At 45.2% G+C, this 21301-nt stretch overlaps 1 protein-coding gene across 3 annotated transcripts; it reads right to left on the reverse strand.

Moving 5' to 3' along the window:
- Window positions 1-190: 190 nt before the first annotated feature.
- LOC124011320 (hyaluronan mediated motility receptor-like) lies at window positions 191-20733 on the reverse strand. Of its 3 annotated transcripts, none has more exons than XM_046324568.1 (21): window positions 20578-20733; window positions 20083-20187; window positions 18521-18606; window positions 15992-16069; window positions 12262-12450; window positions 11804-11890; window positions 9919-10030; window positions 8966-9031; window positions 8795-8868; window positions 7237-7310; window positions 6707-7074; window positions 6328-6464; window positions 6034-6248; window positions 4212-4316; window positions 3493-3705; window positions 2624-3404; window positions 2451-2581; window positions 2111-2177; window positions 1716-1892; window positions 1309-1444; window positions 191-762 (listed from the first exon to the last, which is right to left on the reverse strand). In XM_046324568.1, the coding sequence occupies exons 1-21, from the start codon at window positions 20621-20623 to the stop codon at window positions 749-751; spliced, it is 3261 nt and encodes a 1086-aa protein (XP_046180524.1). In that variant the 5' UTR covers window positions 20624-20733; the 3' UTR covers window positions 191-748. The 3 variants fall into 3 exon arrangements, with proteins under 3 accessions (XP_046180524.1, XP_046180523.1, XP_046180522.1); XM_046324567.1 differs by having other exon boundaries at window positions 2451-2548; window positions 2582-3404; XM_046324566.1 differs by having other exon boundaries at window positions 2451-3404.
- Window positions 20734-21301: the final 568 nt, after the last annotated feature.

Below are 21301 nucleotides of genomic sequence, written 5' to 3' on the forward strand. Positions count from 1 at the left end.
GTAACGTCAACAGGCCCATGTCAGGCAAGGTATAACAGTAACGTCAACAGGCCCATGTCAGGCAAGGTATAACAGTAACGTCAACAGGCCCATGTCAGGCAGGGTATAACAGTAACGTCAACAGGCCCATGTCAGGCAGGGTATAACAGTAATGTCAAGAGGCGTGTATGGAATGATCCCACATCAAAAACACACTCCCTACATTTATTTAAAACAATCTTCCCGCTTCTCTCAGTGTGAAGGAAGAGAGAACATGTGGGGCTTTATTTACAAGAGTCAGGCTGTTGGACGACAGTAAAAAGGTAAACCAGTGAAAAGAGAACTTACATTCCCATCTACTGGAAAAAAGATGGGAATGACTCAAACAAACTAAATGTAAATTAATAGAGCTAAACATGTACAGTGTATTTGCATTATACACAACTATGTTATGTTGAAGAAAACAAACATTGTGCTTAATATGAATGCTGTAGCAAAAGAATGACGGCCATGTTTCATACTGGTACTGACATAATTGCTCTATAGGATGGAAAGATAAAGGCCTTTGTATCTGCTAAAACATATACAGGGTTGCAAACACCCCCACCCCCCTTGTAGATTCATCAAGTAGCTTTTCAGAGCATTTGGTATCAAATGACAATTAAATATTAGGCAAGACCATGACATCCTCTTGACTCAACATCCTCTTGACTCCTGTTCACCCAGGACAGTTGGTGCTTTCTATGAGGGTCTGTCCATTGTTTACCTTTCAACAGCGGTTTCCTAAAAGACAGGATTAGAGTTACTTTTATTTAGTCCAGTTACATTTATTTAGTCCTCTGATGAGGGGTACATTTCAGTTTTTTTTTAAAGCTTCAGAAGTTTGCAATTTCAACTCAATTTTTCAGACTTGATTTTCCCTAACAAAAAAATGTATCAGCCCCAACAAAAATGTCCATTAATTATAATCCACATTTCCCATTGCTGCAGGATTATTTTCCCGCTATAGCAATCTAGCTCAAATTAAGACCAGACACCTGTAGCTAGCTATCTTGAAGCTAGCTATACCCTACGCAAACAGGCATTAGTGGACATTTGTCAGTTCTTGGGCAGATTCATCTAGAAATAGCATTCATAAAATACATGAACACAGGCAGAGTAGAGGTGATGCCATTGAAAGACAACCTGAACCAACTGCCATGCAGCCAATGTGATTGATATTCATCAGGATATTTTCTGTCAGACAATGTTCATGTGACGGTTTATATGTCTTTAAAAATCTGCCAAATACTGTCAGACTCACGAAAAACAACGCTGGTGTGTACTCACCCTGTCTGAGAGGTGCAGCAGCAGGCTGCTCGTTCTCCTTGCTGTCCAGGTGGTTCAAGGCTTTGATGGGGTCAACCCTGCGTTGGGGCTGGCCTCCCTTCTGACGAGACACCTGGGCACGCAGCTTAGACAGCTCCTACACACACACACGCACTTTACAATCATGTCAGACTGTAGTACACCCAACAAGCTTTTACCAACACCATTCCCTTCATGGATTTAAAAGAAGTGGATATATGAAAACAATGGTCAATAGTGGAACTAAAGTGTGTGTGTTGCTATAATCATATTTTGTTAACTCTAATATAGCCCATGCTTATACAGTAAGTCGCTCTGGATAAGAGCGTCTGCTAAATGACTTAAATGTAAATGTATGTAAATCTGTAAACCAGACGGAGGCATCTGACCTGTTTGAGGGAGACGTTCTCATCTTTGAGCTTCACCACGTGTCTGATCTTCTGTTTCTGGTTCTGGTGGCCCAGCAGACGAGCGTAGGCGTCCGCGAGCCGGGTCAGCTCCTCCTGGTTTGCCCCATTCTCATTCAGTAGCGCGTCCCGTTCTGCAGCAAACCCATTCAGCTGCTCCTGCAGGGCCAGACCAACCGGAGGGAGAGATGTGGGAACATAGAATTTGAAACAGTAGAACGGGCTCTCCCCCGTTTAAGTCAATGATGGGCGTACCCCTTCTATTCATATGGGGAAATATACATGACCATTGGCAGCAACACACAAGAAAACATCTCAGAGGAACTACATTTCCCATAATGCGGCAGTGGTGACCCCTTGCCTCTGCTGTGACTGACCTGGAAGGGCTTGACCTTAGTGTAGAGCTCCTCGTACCGTCTCCTCCAGTGTTCTGTCTCTGCATCACTGAGAGACGAAAGGACAGAGTTGGAACAGTGTATTGAGAGCCTATCCTTTGGTGTTATAATACCATTGTCTTCTACTTGATGATCTGGGTGCGTATTCACAAGGTCTCAGAGTAGGGTGTGGCTCCAGGGTCAGTTCCCCTGTCCATGCAATTGCATTTATTCATTCATCTGAAAACTGATGGGGAAACTGATCCAAGAACCACACTCAGACAGTTCATGAATACAGGCCCTGATCTTCACAGCCCAGTAAGTGCTTCCTGGTCCTCCTCACCTCTTGTCCCGAGTTGCCACCAGCTGTCTCTGGAAGTCTCTTCTCTGTTCCTCCATCTCCCACTGGAGAGTCACCTTCTCCTGGACAACTGGGTCCACCTGGCTCTGGAGAGAAACCACCTCCTTGTCCACCTGGCTCTGGAGAGTCACCTTCTCCTGGACAACTGGGTCCACCTGGCTCTGGAGAGTCACCTTCTCCTGGACAACTGGGTCCACCTGGCTCTGGAGAGTCACCTTCTCCTGGACAACTGGGTCCACCTGGCTCTGGAGAGTCACCTTCTCCTGGACAACTGGGTCCACCTGGCTCTGGAGAGTCACCTTCTCCTGGACAACTGGGTCCACCTGGCTCTGGAGAGAAACCTTCTCCTGGACAACTGGGTCCACCTGGCTCTGGAGAGAAACCTTCTCCTGGACAACTGGGTCCACCTGGCTCTGGAGAGAAACCTTCTCTTCCATCAGTTCTAACTGGTTTTGGAGACTCGCTCTCTGTTCTTCTGCCTTCATCAGTCGGTTGTGTATTAGTTCTACCTGGTCCTGAAGGCCCCGTTTGTCTATTTCAAACTTCTCCACTACCGTTTTCAGTTCATCCCTCTCTTTCTCTACCTCCATGTGGGTCTCTAGACAGGGCAGATCTTTCTTTACCTGATCCTCCATCTTCTCCAACTGGTTGTGAAGGCTCAGTTTCTCCTTTTCAACCTCTCCTACCAAGCACTGAAGAGCTAGCTTCTCCTCCTCTAACACCTCCACCCGTCTCTCTAGCCTCCCCACCTCCTCTGACATCCATTGCTTCAAGTCTCTTCTCTGCACCTCCCTCTCTTCCTTCTCCTTCTCCAGTAGCCTTTGAACCTCCTCTTTCTCCATCCTCTCCTCCTGCAGCTGTCTCTGCACCTCCTCCTCAGCCCTCTTCATCTCCTCATCTCTCTGAGCTAGACGAGTCTGTGCCGACAACAGCATTCTAGAGGGGAGGTGGGGGACCGAGAGAAGGGAGAGCGTCAGAGGTTGCACATTCAATCACCAAATATTGAGAAGCATTATGAGCTCACCTTGCATACTCTGCTCTTGCTTTCTCCTGAGCCTGCTGGTCAGCTAGATGTTTCTCCTGCTCCCCCTCCATCTCCTCCCTCACTTTCTTCACCTCCACCTCTTTACACTGATTCACTCTCTCCATCTCTTCTTTCATCTGCTTCGTCACCCTCTCCACCTCTTCCTCCAGCGCTCTACCCCTCTCCTCTGCTCCCTTCAGGGCCTGCCTGAAGCTGGTGGAACAAAATACACATTTTGAAGTCTTAAAGCAGATTTATGCTTGATCTGGGGATGTGATGTGGAGGCTCTGTACGGAGGGTGTGACAATTGCAGGGCCTCTGGAGGCCAAATCAAGCTCCGTACTGCGATGCCATGCATCTCCCGCCAAACAAATTGCAATGCAGAGAGCTCCATATATCTCTGCATTGGCGGTAGGTGGGGGCAGTACGTCCTGTATAAACACAAACTCACTTACTCCAAGACAACAGCAAGAAGTTAGACTGCCCTGAACTGTCATTAACGCTGTACTGACACTGCAGAACCCGATTGACCATAAATCAGCTTTTACAGAGCCATGACTGCTAATACTTTAACCCAAAGTTAAAGGGACAGTTCACTTAAAATTAAGTTTAAGATGTTTTCATCCATCAAAAGTTATCTTTAGTGAAACAAGAATGAATGTGGGTTTTTTCCCTTTAAACACATTAAAAAAAAACAGGTCAACAGGTCAACTCCGCACCTCTCCAGTTCAGTGGCCAGGTCTCCTATCTTGCTGAGGGAGGTGGTGTGTTCCTCCTGCAGGCTCCTCATGGTAGAGTGTACCACCTGCACGTCACTGCTCCTCCTGGATGGAGATACAACACACAACGTTGAAAGGAACAGTGAGCAAAGGGGAGGTGCAGAATTCCTAATCTTAGTCACATAACAGGGCTCGACATTAACACTTGTCCGCTTTCCCAGTATAAGAAAAAAAAACATTTGTCAGGGAAGCAGAATATAGATTTAAGTTGCCCGAATGGACAAGTAAAAAAGTAAAATCGCAATATCAAGAATATACTGATTGGATCAGATTGTCTCCCAATTTCTGTAGACCGCGTCAGAGAATAATTGTATTGCATTGACAGGCACAAGCCGTCTTCACCAATCCCCGGGGGCGCCGGTCGTCCTCACCGATCCCCGGGGGCGCCGGTCGTCCTCACCAATCCCCGGGGGCGCCGGTCGTCCTCACCAATTCGGTCGTCCTCACCAATCCCCGGGGGCGCCGGTCGTCCTCACCAATCCCCGGGGGCGCCGGTCGTCCTCACCAATCCCCGGGGGCGCCGGTCGTCCTCACCAATCCCCGGGGGCGCCGGTCGTCCTCACCAATCCCCGGGGGCGCCGGTCGTCCTCACCAATCCCCGGGGGCGCCGGTCTCCTCACCAATCCCCGGGGCGCCGGTCGTCCTCACCAATCCCGGGGGCGCCGGTCGTCCTCACCAATCCCCGGGGCGCCGGTCTCCTCACCAATCCCCGGGGCGCCGGTCGTCTTCACCAATCCCCGGGGCGCCGGTCGTCCTCACCAATCCCCGGGGGCGCCGGTCGTCTTCACCAATCCCCGGGGCCCGGTCGTCCTCACCAATCCCGGGGCGCGTCCTCACCAATCCCCGGGGGCGCCGGTCGTCCTCACCAATCCCGGGGCGCCGGTCGTCCTCACCAATCCCCGGGGCGCCGGTCGTCTTCACCAATCCCCGGGGGCGCCGGTCGTCTTCACCAATCCCCGGGGGCGCCGGTCGTCTTCACCAATCCCCGGGGGCGCCGGTCGTCTTCACCAATCCCCGGGGGCGCCGGTCGTCTTCACCAATCCCCGGGGCGCCGGTCGTCTTCACCAATCCCGGGGCGCCGGTCGTCTTCACCAATCCCCGGGGCGCCGGTCGTCTTCACCAATCCCCGGGGCGCCGGTCGTCTTCACCAATCCCGGGGGCGCCGGTCGTCTTCACCAATCCCGGGGCGCCGGTCGTCTTCACCAATCCCCGGGGGCGCCGGTCGTCTTCACCAATCCCCGGGGGCGCCGGTCGTCTTCACCAATCCCCGGGGCGCCGGTCGTCTTCACCAATCCCGGGGCGCCGGTCGTCTTCACCAATCCCCCGGGGCGCCGGTCGTCTTCACCAATCGGTCGTCTTCACCAATCCCCGGGGGCGCCGGTCGTCTTCACCAATCCCCGGGGGCGCCGGTCGTCTTCACCAATCCCCGGGGGCGCCGGTCGTCTTCACCAATCCCCGGGGGCGCCGGTCGTCTTCACCAATCCCCGGGGGCGCCGGTCGTCTTCATCAATCCCACTGGCTGGGATGTCCTTGTCCCACTGCGCTCGGCGGCGACAAGTGACTCGAGCTTTCAGTCAAGCCCTGCATAATGAGTAACTATTTGGGATGCAGTCTTCGATTCAGCTAAACCTGTAGCTAAACTCCACGGCAACTCCAGCCAACCAACTTCTCTTATTTGAAACACTATTTCAAAGGATGTTAAAAGCAAAGCAAAGCGCATTTCATTCATGTTTTTAGTTCCGCGTTAAACCTCCAGACTCACCTGTCTAGCAGTGCTCTGGCCTCAGTCAGCTCTCTCTCCAACTCAGTCTTCTCCTGTTGGAGACCCTGTAGAGCCTCCCCTCTCCGCTCATCCTGCAACTCCAGAACTGACAGCACTCCTAGAGCCTCCTCCAACTCATCCTCCAACTGTTTTCTTTCCTCCTCTGTCTCCTCCCTCACCCTCTCCAGCACTGAGGCCAGGGAGGCTGCATGCTCCTAGGGAGAACGAGAGGAGTCAGATGTAGGATTTTAATGGGTGCCATATTAGATTCAAGTCATCCCCAACACCACTAACCTTTTCCTGCTTCAGCTCCTCAGCCAGGGAGGTGTATGTCTGCTCCAGCTGCTCCTGCACCTCCTCCTCACTCCTCCTGTTCTCCCGCAGGAGGCTCAGCTCTGCCTTCAGCTCCTCCACTCTCCCCTGGCTATTAACTAAAGACAGATACACAGACACTTGAATAGAGCCCACAATGATAACAACAACCTAGAAACAATACCCCAAAACCTGACCCTTCAGGAAAACTGGAAAAGGGTAAGATCCAAAATTCCTGATAAATCTGCTTAAGATAAGTTCCCATTATAGCCATTATTTCAGATCTACAAGGAACCATCAAGAGTCTAGTACTTTAGGGTATGTCAGTAATATAAATTAGGGACTAGGATTGTTTGTTTACCGCTCTCCTCCTCCAGGACCTTGCACTTCTCTTCCAGGTGAGCTACTTTGTCATCCAGCTCCTCCCCTGTCCTCCTCAGCACCTCTCGCAGCCGCACTAGCTCCGCCTCTTGCTGCCGCACTGCAATCTGGGAGTCAGAAACTTCCTGGTTGGCCCGTTGCATCTGTACCTCCATCTCTCCCAATGCCTTCTGGGAGGACATCAGCTCCGCCTCCCGCCGCTCCAGAAGCTTCTCAGTCTCCTGCAAAGCATCACGGGAAGCCTGCAGGTCCTGCTGACGTTTCTCTGACTCCTCCTCCTTCTGACGGAGAGTGTTCTGAGAGTTTTCAAGCTCCGCGGTGCACTGCTCAAGTTTCTGCTCAAGATGGCTGAGAGAAAAGGACATGGTGTGAGATCAGCTGTTGTTTTGCAGGTCAACCAAGACAACTTGGAAACTGATGTCATCAATTTCAACGTGGACAGAAAAATAAACCCCGAATTTCAATGATTCTGAAAGAAGTTGTTCAGGGAGGACATGTGCATTTGCTCACCCCAGTTTCTCCTGCTGAGACTCAGAGATGCTGTTCACCATCTCGGTCTTCCCATGAAGCTTCATACGCAGATCCTAAGGAGACACAATAGCATGTTATAACAGCCTCAATTAGAACTATTTTCTGTCTACGTTGAAAACCCGATGTAAGCATGATCATGGACCAGTCAAGTAGTTTCTCCATACACATTTCTTCCCTCAGTAAACAGTATGTTTAACAGACTCCCGAGTGGCGCAGCATCTGTGTTATAGGCGTCACTACAGACCCTTGTTCGATCCCGGGCTCACAACCGGCCGTGATCAGAAGTCCCATAGGGCAGTGCACAATTGGCCCAGCGTAATCCGGGTTAGGCAGTCATTGTAAAATAAGAATATGTTCTTAACTGACTTGCATAGTTAAATAAAGGCTAAATAAATGTTTTAAAATGTTAGTATTTCATCTCTTGTTCCCTCCCTCCACAGTTTAATCATCAACCTCTCCTTTCTATCCCTCCCTTATTAAGCCCTCCCCAAAGAATTGGAAACATTCCCTTTGAGATTTAAAAAAATATTACCATTCCTCTCCCTTATCGAATGGTTTGTCCTGTCTGAACTAGTTTCATTTGACTTGCTTTGTGTGTGTCTCTCCTTACATGTTTCTTCCCTCAGTGACAAGCATATTACATTTACATTTAAGTCATTTAGCAGACGCTCTTATCCAGAGCGACTTACAAATTGATATTATTTCCTGGATGTGTGTGTCTCCTTACATGTTTCTTCCCTCTAGTTCCTGGATGTGTGGGTCTCTCCTTACATGTTTATTCCCTCAGTGACCAGTATATTAGTTCCTGGATGTGTGTGTCTCCTTACATGTTTATTCCCTCAGTGACCAGTATATTAGTTCCTGGATGCGTGTGTCTCCTTACATGTTTCTTCCCTCAGTGACAAGAATATTATTTCCTGGATGTGTGTGTCTCCTTACATGTTTCTTCCCTCAGTGACCAGTATATTAGTTCCTGGATGTGTGAGTCTCTCCTTACATGTTTATTCCCTCAGTGACCAGTATATTAGTTCCTGGATGTGTGGGTCTCTCCTTACATGTTTCTTCCCTCAGTGACCAGTATATTAGTTCCTGGATGTGTGTCTCCTTACATGTTTCTTCCCTCAGTGACCAGTATATTAGTTCCTGGATGTGTGGGTCTCTCCTTACATGTTTCTTCCCTCAGTGACCAGTATATTAGTTCCTGGATGTGTGGGTCTCTCCTTACATGTTTCTTCCCTCAGTGACCAGTATATTAGTTCCTGGATGTGTGTCTCCTTACATGTTTCTTCCCTCAGTGACCAGTATATTAGTTCCTGGATGTGTGGGTCTCTCCTTACATGTTTCTTCCCTCAGTGACCAGTATATTAGTTCCTGGATGTGTGTCTCCTTACATGTTTCTTCCCTCAGTGACCAGTATATTAGTTCCTGGATGTGTGTCTCCTTACATGTTTCTTCCCTCAGTGACCAGTATATTAGTTCCTGGATGTGTGGGTCTCTCCTTACATGTTTCTTCCCTCAGTGACCAGTATATTAGTACCTGGATGTGGTCGTTGGCTGTGTCCAGGTAACCCTGAAGAACATTGACCTCCTCTCTCAGCTCCTGGACCAAAGCTGAGAAACAGGGATACAGCACACATGGTTAGAATCATACCATCTAAAGGAGTAATTATACAGAGGATGGGAGAATGGACATAAACACACAACTTACCTTGCAGCGTATCCATATCATTCTCCAGCTCCTCATTCTGGACTTTGGTGTCATGGTGGAGGTCCTCTGAAAACCAAACATTAAATAAATAAATAAACTTTTTTTTGTCCAACTAAGCCAGGTACTGTATTAGGGGTAAGGTGTCAACACAGGCTTGTTTGACTATTTTAATCCATCTTTTAATTTGAAATTGTGTTAATCTTTCTCACCTTTATTAGTTTAGGACTTTGAACTAGATTTTGTTGGTAAGAAATGTCCTGTATAAAAAACATTTGATTGATTGATAAGCACTAGGCAGGTTAACGATGAGGTGACTGCAACTCGCTGTTGGCTGGGCTCCCTGCCTGTGCCATTAAACCCCTACAACTCATCCAGAACGCCGCAGCCCGTCTGGTGTTCAACCTTCCCAAGTTCTCTCACGTCACCCCGCTCCTCCGCTCTCTCCACTGGCTTCCAGTTGAAGCTCGCATCCGCTACAAGACCATGGTGCTTGCCTACGGAGCTGTGAGGGGAACGGCACCTCAGTACCTCCAGGCTCTGATCAGGCCCTACACCCAAACAAGGGCACTGCGTTCATCCACCTCTGGCCTGCTCGCCTCCCTACCACTGAGGAAGTACAGTTCCCGCTCAGCCCAGTCAAAACTGTTCGCTGCTCTGGCCCCCCAATGGTGGAACAAACTCCCTCACGACGCCAGGACAGCGGAGTCAATCACCACCTTCCGGAGACACCTGAAACCCCACCTCTTTAAGGAATACCTAGGATAGGATAAAGTAATCCTTCTCACCCCCCTCCCCTTAAAAGATTTAGATGCACTATTGTAAAGTGGCTGTTCCACTGGATGTCATAAGGTGAATGCACCAATTTGTAAGTCGCTCTGGATAAGAGCGTCTGCTAAATGACTTAAATGTAAATATAATGTAAATGAGGTGTCAGTGAGATCAGGCGTTCTCACCCAGGTCCTTGTTCCTCTCCCTCAGGGCGGTGAGTGTAGCTCTGGCTGCCTCCAGGTCTGTCTCCAGCAACTTCACCTGGCCCTCTGTACTGATCTGGAGGAAACTCAGCTCCTGATAGGACAACAACTGTCAGTCACTCAACCATCCATACTACACCTGCAGGAAACTCAGCTCCTGAACAAAAACACAATATCAGCACACACATTAATAATTTAGAGCGAAAGAGGTGTGTAAGGCAAACACCACTCTAGATAGACAGGATAGTAAATGGTGTGTGAACAGGGCCACATTCAGTCACCAAACCTTGCAGATAGAAATGTGATGAATAGAGAGGTCATGACGTTGGCCTGGGGGTAGGTGTATGACAGTCATAAATAAATCTTCCCCACTTTTTCCTCTCTCTACCCTACTGATGTTACATTTGTAAGAAAATTGGTTAACAGAGATTCTGGGAACAACAGAAGGTGGGAGGAAGTGAACTATATTCTGGTAATCCGAACAATTGAACATATGCAGTGGTACTTAATGAATATGATGTCAGTTCGGTTGTCATCTGAGACATTATCAATGATAAGATGACAAACTCTACAGTGGAAAGTCTACACAGAGTTATCGGATTCACATGGAATCGTTGTTCAATTTAAATGTTTGAATATGAAATGATTTGTGATGGGATGAAATGTGATTTTAGCTTCTGAATGTAAGATTAGGGTTTTCATAAGATAGGGCTCTGCTCAATCAGTGGCCCGCCCCTGTGAAGGGACATGGGGTATAAAACTGTTCAAGCACGCCCTCCTCTCCCTTCCTATATAAGCCCTTGACGACAGTATAACCTCCTGTTCCAAGGATGTAGGACAACGGTCCGATGTCAGAACGGTTCAGGTAATAACTACAGAACGAAACCAACATCAGTGTGAGCTTCGGTTGCAAATGGTATGAACTTTGAACTCTTATTCACTACAGAAGTGATACCTCCTAGCCGTTGAGTTATCAACAGCAGCTGCAAACGAGGGTTAGGAAGGAACAGACAAGAGTATCCCATCTGTCGCACAACGACACTACTACAACTTATCCAATTGACCACCAGAGACCTTATTCAAAGGACAGAGGACTCGGTTTGGCAACACGGTCTTCCATCTACCACCAACCTACTGAAACGCAGCTCAGAATAAATATTTATTGTATTTTCCTTTTCCAAATGAGCGGTAATTTAGAATGCATCATATACTGTATTTAAGACAGCACAGCTTCTCCCTGTGTCCCTCAGTCTTTCCACTCTTTCACTCAAACCCAGCCCTTTTCATTTGTGTAACAAGCTGTCATATCTGTTCCGCCTGCTAGGGACGTTTTCCTTTATGAAGTAATTTGTAATCAAGTTATGATTTAATTATATGCATGTGTAATTCTGTGTGACTATTTAGTAAATAAATAATTAAACCCAATTTTGTATTGCTGATTGTTAGCCAGGGTTCGTGCAGATAACCAATAATTTACAACTTTCAGATGAGACTGAATTAAGATGACGATTAATATTGACTGCTATTGATGTAAACTATTACTAGGTCTTTAAGAGTTTATTCGGGAGATAACAGCTCTATAAATATTATTTTGTGTTGCCCGACTCTCTCATTAATTATCTTTACTTGATTAGCTCAATCAGGTAATAGTAATTACGGATAAATTATTTTATAGACTAGCATGTCATATTACTTAATCCGGCATAGCCAAAGACAACACTGCCATGCCCCCTAGCCAAAGACACGGCAGAGCCAAACCTGGCAGATAGAAATACCATGAATAGAGCCAACGTAGTAATTTATTTGACATAGTAGTATGTTCTATACAGCATATTTCAATCTGAAAATTTGAACACTTTGGGTATACCTTGTCATTGACGTCCAATTTGTTTCTGGCCTCCATCAGCTCCATAGACAGAGACTGGATCCTCTTCTTAGTGGTGTCTGCAGAAACCTGGTGGAACACAACACAATCAGACATTTACAAAACACGGTACAAACAGAAAATGTGAACATTTCTAATTGAACAAGTTGGGGGGGAGGGGTAGTACCCAATAACAGTATTGTTTTGTCAACTAGACCCAGATAACCCATAACCAGTTTATTATACCTTTCTAACCATGCAGTTAAATACTTTTGCTTTAAGACCATTGGGCCGGTTTCCCAAGCACAGATTAAGCCTTGTCCAAGACGAAAAAGCATTCTTAAAAATGGAGATTCTCCATTGAAATAGCTTTTAATTTCAGCACTTGACCAAATCTGTTAGGAAAGCAACCCATTGAGTTGAGCATACCAACATTTCACTACCATCAACCACCACATTACCTTGTTCTTGAGGAACTCGTTAGTCTTCTTAAGCTCAGCCAGCTGTCTCTCCAGGGTGGTGACGTTAGCTGCCAGACCAGTCTTCTCCCTGACCGCAGACAACAGCTTGGCCTCCACCTTCCTCAGCTCCTCCTCCAGGGTTACCAGGCGCCTGTCCTGCTCCCCACGCTGCTGCACCAGGGACCGGATCTACAGGAGGGAGGGAGGAGACAGGGTGGATCAGTGCATTAGATTGAAGGAAGAAAATAAGGCGTGCAGTAAGGTAAGTCACAGCAGCTGTGATAACTGGAAAACCTTGTGTCCACTTTAGAGGTCGACCGATTAATCAGAATGGCCGATTTCAAGTTTTCATAACAATCGGAAATCTGTATTTTTGGACGCCGATTTTGCCGTTTTATTTTTTTAAATATATTTTACAACTTTATTTAACGAGCGAAGTCAGTTAAGAACACATTCTTATTTTCAATGACAGCCTAGGAACGGTGGGTTAACTGCCTTGTTCAGGGGCAGAATGACAGATGTTTACCTTGTCAGCTCGGGGATTCAATCTTGCAACCTTACGGTTAACTAGTCCAACGCTCTAACCACCTGCCTCACGAGGAGCCTGCCTGTTACGCAAATGCAGTAAGAAGCCACGGTAAGTTGCAAGCTAGCATTAAACTTCTCTTATAAAAAACAATCAATCATAATCACTAGTTAACTACACATGGTTGATGATATTACTAGTTTATATAGCGTGTCCTGCATTGCATCTAATCGATGCGCATTCGCAAAAAAGGACTGTTGTTGCTCCAATGTGTACCTAACCATAAACATCAATGCCTTTCTTAAAATCAATGCAAAGTAGTATATATTTTTTAAACCTGCATATTTAGCTAAAAGAAAGGTTAGCAGGCAATATTAACCAGGTGAAATTGTGTCACTTCACTTGCGTTCATTGCACGCAGAGTCAGGGTATATGCAACAGTTTGGGCAGCCTGGCTCATTGCGAACTAATTTCCCAGAATTTTACGTAATTGTGACATAACATTTAAGGTTTTGCAATGTAACAGCAATATTTAGACTTAAGGATGCCATCCGTTAGATAAAATACGTAACGGTTCCATATTTCACTGAAATAAACGTTTTGTTTTCGAAATGATAGTTTGCGGATTTGACCATTAATAACCTAAGGCTCGTATTTCTATGTTATTATGTTATAAATTAAGTCTATGATTTGATAGAGCAGTCTGATTGAGCGGTGGTAGGCAGCAGCAGGCTCGTAAGCATTCATTCAAACCTCACTTTCGTGCATTTTGCCAACAGCTCTTCGCAATGCTTCAAGCATTGCACTGTTTATGACTTCAAGCCTATCAACTCCCAAGATTAGGCTGGAGTAACCGATGTGAAATGACTAGCTAGTTAGCGGGGTGTGTGCTAATAGTGTTTCAAACGTCATTCGCTTTGAGACTTGGAGTGGTTGTTCCCCTTGCTCTGCATGGGTAACGCTGCTTCGAGGATGGCCGTTGTCGCTGTGTTCCTGGTTCGAGCGAGGAGAGGGACGGAAGCTATACTGTTACACTGGCAATACAAAAGTGCCTATAAGAACATCCAATAGTCGAAGGTATATGAAACACAAATGGTATAGAGAGAAATAGTCCTATAATTCCTATAATAACTACAACTATAATAACTCAAACTTCTTACCTGGGAATATTGAAGACTCATGTTAAAAGGAACCACCAGCTTTCATATGTTTTCATGTTCTGAGCAAGGAACTTAAACGTTAGCTTTCTTACATGGCACATATTGCACTTTTACTTTCTTCTCCAATTTTTTTTGTTGCATTATTTAAACCAAATTTAACATGTTTCATTATGAGGCTAAATGTATTTTATTGATGCATTATATTAAGTTAAAATAAGTGTTCATTCAGTATTGTTGTAATTGTCATGGTTACAAATAAATTTAAAAAATAATTTAAAAAATAAATAGGCCAATTAATCTGTATCTGCTTTTTTTGTTCCTCCAATAAATCGGTATCAGCGTTGAAAATTCATAATCGGTCGACCTCGTCCACATCCATTATAAGTCTCGTCACTAATTCTCATTTAACTGGTAACACTGACAATGTATGTATGCTATTGGGACAGACAATATACACTGCTCAAAAAAATAAAGGGAACACTAAAATAACATCCTAGATCTGAATGAATGAAATATTCTTATTAAATACTTCTTTCTTTACATAGTTGAATGTGCTGACAACAAAATCACACAAAGTATCAATGGAAATTAAATGTATCAACCCATGGAGGTCTGGATTTGGAGTCACACTCAAAATTAAAGTGGAAAACCACACTACAGGCTGATCAAACTTTTATGTAATGTCCTTAAAACAAGTCAAAATTAGGCTAGGTAGTGTGTGTGGCCTCCACGTGCCTGTATGACCTCCCTACAACACCTGGGCATGCTCCTGATGAGGTGGCGGATGGTCTACTGAGGGCTCTCCTCCCAGACATGGACTAAAGCAGCCGCCAACTCCTGGACAGTCTGTGGTGCAACATGGCGTTGGTGGATGGAGCGAGACATGATGTCCCAGATGTGTTCAATTGGATTCAGGTCTGGGGAACGGGCAGGCCAGTCCATAGCATCAATGCCTTCCTCTTGCAGGAACTGCTGACACTCCAGCCACATGAGGTCTAGCATCGTCTTACACTAGGAGGAACCCAGGGCCAACTGCACCAGCATATGGTCTCAAGGGGTCTGAGGATCTCATCTCGGTAACTAATGGCAGTCAGGCTACCTCTGGCGAGCACATGGAGGACTGTGCGGCCCCCCCAAAGAAATGCCACCCCACACCATGACTGACCCACCACCAAACCGGTCATGCTGGAGGATGTTGCAGGCAGCAGAACGTTCTCCTCGGCGTCTCCAGACTATCACGTCTGTCACATATGCCCAGTGTGAACCTGCTTTCATCTGTGAAGAGCACAGGGCGCCACTGGCGAATTTGCCAATCTTGGTGTTCTCTGGCAAATGCCAAACGTCCTGCACGGTGTTGGGCTGTAAGCACAACCCCCACCTGTGGACGTTGGGCCCTCATACCACCCTCATGGAGTCTGTTTCTGACCGTTTGAGCAGACACATGCACATTTGTGGCCTGCTGGAGGTCATTTTGCAGGGCTCTGGCAGTGCTCCTCCTTGCACAAAGGCGGAGGTAGCGGTCCTGCTGCTGGGTTGTTGCCCTCCTGATGTACTGGCCCGTCTCCTGGTAGTGCCTCCATGCTCTGGACACAACGCTAACAGATACAGCAAACCTTGCCACAGCTCGCATTGATGTGCCATCCTGGATGAGCTGCACTACCGGAGCCACTTGTGTGGGTTGTAAACTTAATCTCATGCTACCACTAGAGTGAAAGCATCGCCAGCATTCAAAAGTGACCAAAACATCAGCCAGGAAGCATAGGAACTGAGAAGTGGTCTGTGGTTATCACCTGCAGAACCACTCCTTTATTGGGGGTGTCTTGCTAATTGCCTATAATTTCCACCTGTTGTCTATTCCATTTGCACAACAGCATGTGAAATTTACTGTCAATCAGTGTTGCTTCCTAAGTGGACAGTTTGATTTCACAGAAGTGTGATTGACTTAGAGTTACATTGTGTTGCTTAAGTGTTCCCTTTATTTTTTTGAGCAGTGTATATATATATATTTTTTTTTTCCTCAAACCAGTCTGTATAACTAGGCTACCTCTTTCTCCAGGAGTTTCTGCTGTTTCATCTGCATCGATTGGCCACTCTGGTCTTTCTTTGACATGGACCCATCAACCTGGGTGAAGGAGGAATGGAAGAATGAATTAGAGAGGGCCATTACATTAAGGTTCAAGGGACAGTTCAGGATTTTGACAATGAAACCCTTCATTTACTTTCCCCAGAGTCAGATGAACTCATGGATACTATTTTACGTCAATGCATTCAGTTTGAAGGAAGCTGCCAACTAGAATTAGTGCTATTGCTAACTAGTGTTAGCGCAATGACTAAGTCTATGGGATCAGCTAGTATGAGAAAAACTATCAGGCTAGGTGTTCCGGTAGAATTTCAGTCATTGCGTTAACACTAGTTAGCATTTGCTTCCTTCATTTATACTACCTTTATTTAACCAGGTAGGCTAGTTGAGAACATACTGGACAGACAAAAATGGTTTACATTATGTTATCTGACTCTGGAGAAGTAGATAAAGGGCTCAAAATCCTGAACTATCCCTTTAAAGCACCAGGGGTGTATCCATTAGTCAGATTCAGTTGCAAAACATTTCGCAAACAGAAACGGTTTCCCCAAACAGAAAACATTTCGCAAGGAAAACAAGAGTTTATATTCGACAAATGCAAGTAGGTCCCTCCCAGTTTCATTATGTTTGCTTCCATTTAGTTCCTAGAGTAAACTATCAAATCTGACAAGGTTATCTTGATGATGTGGCTGTGCCAACCAGGGAGGATGTGTTTATTATGTAAACACCAACTTACTAAAACATAAATTTGAATGAAACTGAGGGGCAGAGTTTTTACAGCTAATGTCGGTTTGCCTGGGGCTGATGTCGTGCAGGTGTACACATGCATATATACACACACACTCACCCACTCAAATAAGGGCACACAAGAACACACAGTCGTGGCCAAAAGTTGAGAATGAGACAAATCCTAATTTTCACAAAGTCTGCTGCCTCAGTTTGTATGATGACAATTTGTATATACTCCAGACTGTTATGAAGAGTGATCAGATGAATTTCAATGAATTGTAAAGTCCCCTATGCCATGCAAATGAACTGAATCCCCCCCAAAAAACATGTGAGTGTTGACAAGGACAAGGCTGGAGATCACTCTGTCATGCTGGTTGAGTTCGAATAACAGACTGGAAGCTTCAAAAGGAGGGTGGTGCTTGGAATCATTGTTCTTCCTCTGTCAATCATGGTTACCTGCAAGGAAACACGTGCCGTCATCATTGCTTTGCAAAACAATGGCTTCACAGGCAAAAGGATATTGCTGCCAGTAAGATTGCACCTAAATCAACCATTAATCGGATCATCAAGAACTTCCAAGGAGTGCGGTTCAATTGTTGTGAAGGCTTCAGGGAGCCCAAGACAAGTCCAGCAAGCGCCAGTAACGTCTCCTAAAGTTGATTCAGCTGCGGGATCGAGGCACGACCAGTACAGAGCTTGCTCAGGAATGGCAGCAGGCAGGTGTGAGTGCATCTGCATGCACAGTGAGGCGAAGACTTTTGGAGGATGGCCTGGTGTCAAGAAGGGCAGCAAAGAAGCCACTTCTCTCCAGGAAAAACATCAGAGACAGACTGATATTCTGCAAAAGGTACAGGGATTGGACTGCTGAGAACTGGGGCAAAGTCATTGTTTGGGGCATCCGGAAAAAAGCTTGTCCGGAGAAGACAAGGTGAGCGCGACCATCAGTCCTGTGTCATGCCAACAGTAAAGTATCCTGATACCATTCATGTGTGGGGTTGCTTCTCAGCCAAGGGAGTGGGCTCACTCACAATTTTGCCTAAGAACACAACCATAGATAAAGAGTGGTACCAACACATCCTCCGAGAGCAACTTCTCCCAACCATCCAGGAACAGTTTGGTGATGAACAATGCCTTTTCCAGCATGATGGAGCACCTTCGCATAAGGCAAAAGTGATAACTAAGTGGCTCGGGGGAAAAGATTATTGATACTTTGGGTCCATGGCCAGGATACTCCCCAGACCTTAATCCCATTGAGAACTTGTGGTCAATCCTCAAGAGGCAGGTGGACAAACAAACACACAAAAATAATGACAAACTCCAAGCATGGACTTTGCAAGACTGGGCTGCCATCAGTCAGGATGTGGCCCAGAGGTTAATTGACAGCATGCCAGGGCGGATTGCAGAGGTCTTGAAAAAGAAGGGTCAACACTGCAAATATTGACTCTTTGCATCAACTTCATGTAATTGTCAATAAAAGCCTTTGAGACTTATGAAATGCTTGTAATTATACTTCAGTATTCCATAGTAACATGTGACAAATATCTAGACACTGAAGCAGCACTTAGTGATAATTAATATTTGTGTCATTCTCATAAGTGTTGGCCACAACTGTACATGTAATAGTGCCAGACCCTGGATGCTTCTGTGTCACTCTGAATGAGAGTCTGTTGGTTGACTGGTGTGGTGTAGTTGTTGAGCAGCTTCACTGCATGTATATTGTATTTTGTGGATAATCAATAAAATAAAAAATAAACACCAACTTACCAGGCCATCCACAGACATGGTCCTACGCACAGCCACAGGTGACATGGGAACATCTTTAGAAGGAGATGGTGGTGGGATGAAAGGAGCTGAATGGAGAGAATTGTGAAATTACAATGGTGTAGAAAGTAAAAACATCTAGGCTGTACACTACCAGTCAAAAGTTTTGGAACGCCTACTCATTCAATGGTTTTTCTTTATTTGTACTATTTTCTACATTGCAGCACAACAGGGAAGACATCAAAACTATGAAACAACACAGAATCATGTAGTAACCAAACATATTTTATATTTGAGATTCTTCAAATAGCCACCCTTTGCCTTGATGGCAGCTTTGTACACTTGGCATTCTCTCAACCAGCTTCACCTGGAATGCTTTTCCAACAGTCTTGAAGGAGTTCCCACATATGCTGAACACTTGTTGGCTGCTTTTCCTTCACTCTGAGGTCCGACTCATTCCAAACCATCTCAATTAGGTTGAGGTCCTACTAAGCACAAACCAGATGGGATGGTTTATCGCTGCAGAAAGCTTTGGTAACCATGCTGGTTAAGTGTGCCTTGAATTCTAAATAAATCAGACATTGTCACCAGCAAAACACCTCCTCCTCCATTCTTTATGATGTTAAACACACATGCAGAGATCATCCGGTCACCCACAACGCATCTCACAAAGGCACGGCGGTTGGAGCCAAAAATCACAAGTTTGGACTCCAGACCACAAGACAAATTTCCACTGGTCTAATGTTCATTGCTCGTGTTTCTTGGCCCAAGAAGGTCTCTTCTTCTCATTGCTGTCATTTAGCAGTGTTTCTTTGCAGCAATTAGACCATTAAGGCCTGATTCACAGTCTCCTCTGAACAGTTTCTGAGGCTGGTAACTCTAATGAACTTATCCTCTACAGCAGATGTAACTCTGGGTATTCCTTTCCTGGGGCGGTCCCCATGAGACAGTTTCATCATAGCGCTTGATGGTTTTTGCGACCACACTTCAAGAAACTTTCATAGTTCTTGAAATTTAAGTATTGACTGAACTTCATGTCTTAAAGTAATGAACCGTCATTCTCTTTGCTTATTTGAGCTGTTATTGCCATAATATGGACTTGGTCTTTTACCAAATAGGGTTTTCTGTACACCCCCCTACCTTGTCAGAACACAACTTATTGGCCCAAACGCATTAAAGAAAGAAATTACACAACATTTAACAAGGCACACCTGTTAATGTAAATGCATTCCAGGTGACAACCTCATGAAGCTAGTTGAGAGAATGCCAAGACTGTACAAAGCTGTCAAGGCAAAAGGTGGCCATTTGAATTATCACAAATAGAAAATATATTTTGATTTATTTCACACCTTTTTGTTTAGTACATGATTCCATGTGTTATTTCATAGTTCTGATGTCTTCATTATTATTCTACAATGTAGAAAACAGTAGAAATAAAGAAAACCCCTTGAATGACGTGTTCTAAAACTTGACAGGTAGTGTAGATCTACTGTCAAAAAAAGTTATTTGGTATGACAATCATTTTGTTTAGAGTAGAGCTTCAGATGTCTGACAGTTAAACTCACCACCACTGGCTTTGAGCAGTTTGAAGCGCTCTGATCGGTGGAAAGAGGCAGGTCCCTTCACCTCTCCTGGTTTCAGCTCATATGTGCCCGGTGCTGGGGCGCAGCCTGTACAAAACATGATGAAAACACAAGCAGCCCAATTCTCATGTTTTGCTCAATTATTGTCAAAAGTGAGAGAAAAAAATATCAGAATTGGTCTGCCTGTGTAAAAGCATTGACTATCAACATAGGTATCCAATTAACTACCGTAACCGACGTGGACGTTTTGCCCTTTGCTTGGTGGATTAGAGTAACGTTTACGTTAACTAGCTAGTTAGTAAACAATTGTATACAAAAGATTGTTGGATAGCTACATTAGCGCTAATCTAGCTAACGTTTTAGCTAACTAACGTTAGATTAGCTGGCTAAATTACTTAAAGCAGCCGACGTTAGCTAAACCAAAGAAAGCAACGTTAGTTGGCTAGGTTTGCTCAGCTAAATAATTATTTAACTTACCGATATTTTCATTAAATCGTTTCACTGGAGCTCTTGAAAAAGACATGACTTAAGTTTGGACGAAATAGTTCACTCGAAAATTAGTAGCTCGTTTAAAAATTACAGCGACGCAGGAAGAGTTCTAACGCACTGGTTCAAATTCAAAACTCCAGTATCAACACGTGAGGTATCCCGCTGACCTATCAAAACTAGCAACGTCATAACGTCGAGAAAAGACGATAGGGATTTAACCAATCACAGCAGAGGAAACGAGACTTCCGCCAGCGCCCACTGACTTCTGATACATATCGAATAAACTGTGGCTATCTTCAAATGCATACGGAATGTTCAAGTTACAATGTACATGGTCATACATGATTCTTAGTACATTTTCAGTTAACACATTTTTTATTTCATGGAAATGCAATTTCATTTCCTTTTGCAGGACCATTCGTTGTACATCTTTATATTCTCTTTTACTCCTTTTTTGTATCTCAAAACATGATCACTTGTACAACAATATCATGAACAAAAGCCTGTCACAAACGTACCCTTTACAATATATCGCTCTTCTTTTCATGCTAACATGTTGGAAAATGATGCACTGATAACTTTTACTTATCAATAGATTCACCCATTCAATGAACATTAAGGTGTAGTTGTGTGGATGAAGATAATTTAAAAAACGACAATTGGAACAATTACAGGAAACTAAACTTCATTTAGTTTTTTTTATTCAAACTGA

This window comes from Oncorhynchus gorbuscha, linkage group LG23, assembly GCF_021184085.1.
Source record: "Oncorhynchus gorbuscha isolate QuinsamMale2020 ecotype Even-year linkage group LG23, OgorEven_v1.0, whole genome shotgun sequence".
Taxonomy (NCBI): domain Eukaryota; kingdom Metazoa; phylum Chordata; class Actinopteri; order Salmoniformes; family Salmonidae; genus Oncorhynchus; species Oncorhynchus gorbuscha.

Bases quoted from the DNA above. Each gene is read 5' to 3' on its own strand.
- LOC124011320 (XM_046324566.1), bottom strand. From the start codon at position 20,623: ATGTCTTTTTCAAGAGCTCCAGTGAAACGATTTAATGAAAATATCG. The intron at 20,188-20,577 runs GTAAGTTAAATA...TGTTTTGTACAG, and splicing joins ACGATTTAATGAAAATATCG to GCTGCGCCCCAGCACCGGGC. The intron at 6,249-6,327 runs GTTAGTGGTGTT...CGTTCTCCCTAG, and splicing joins AGGAGCTGAAGCAGGAAAAG to GAGCATGCAGCCTCCCTGGC.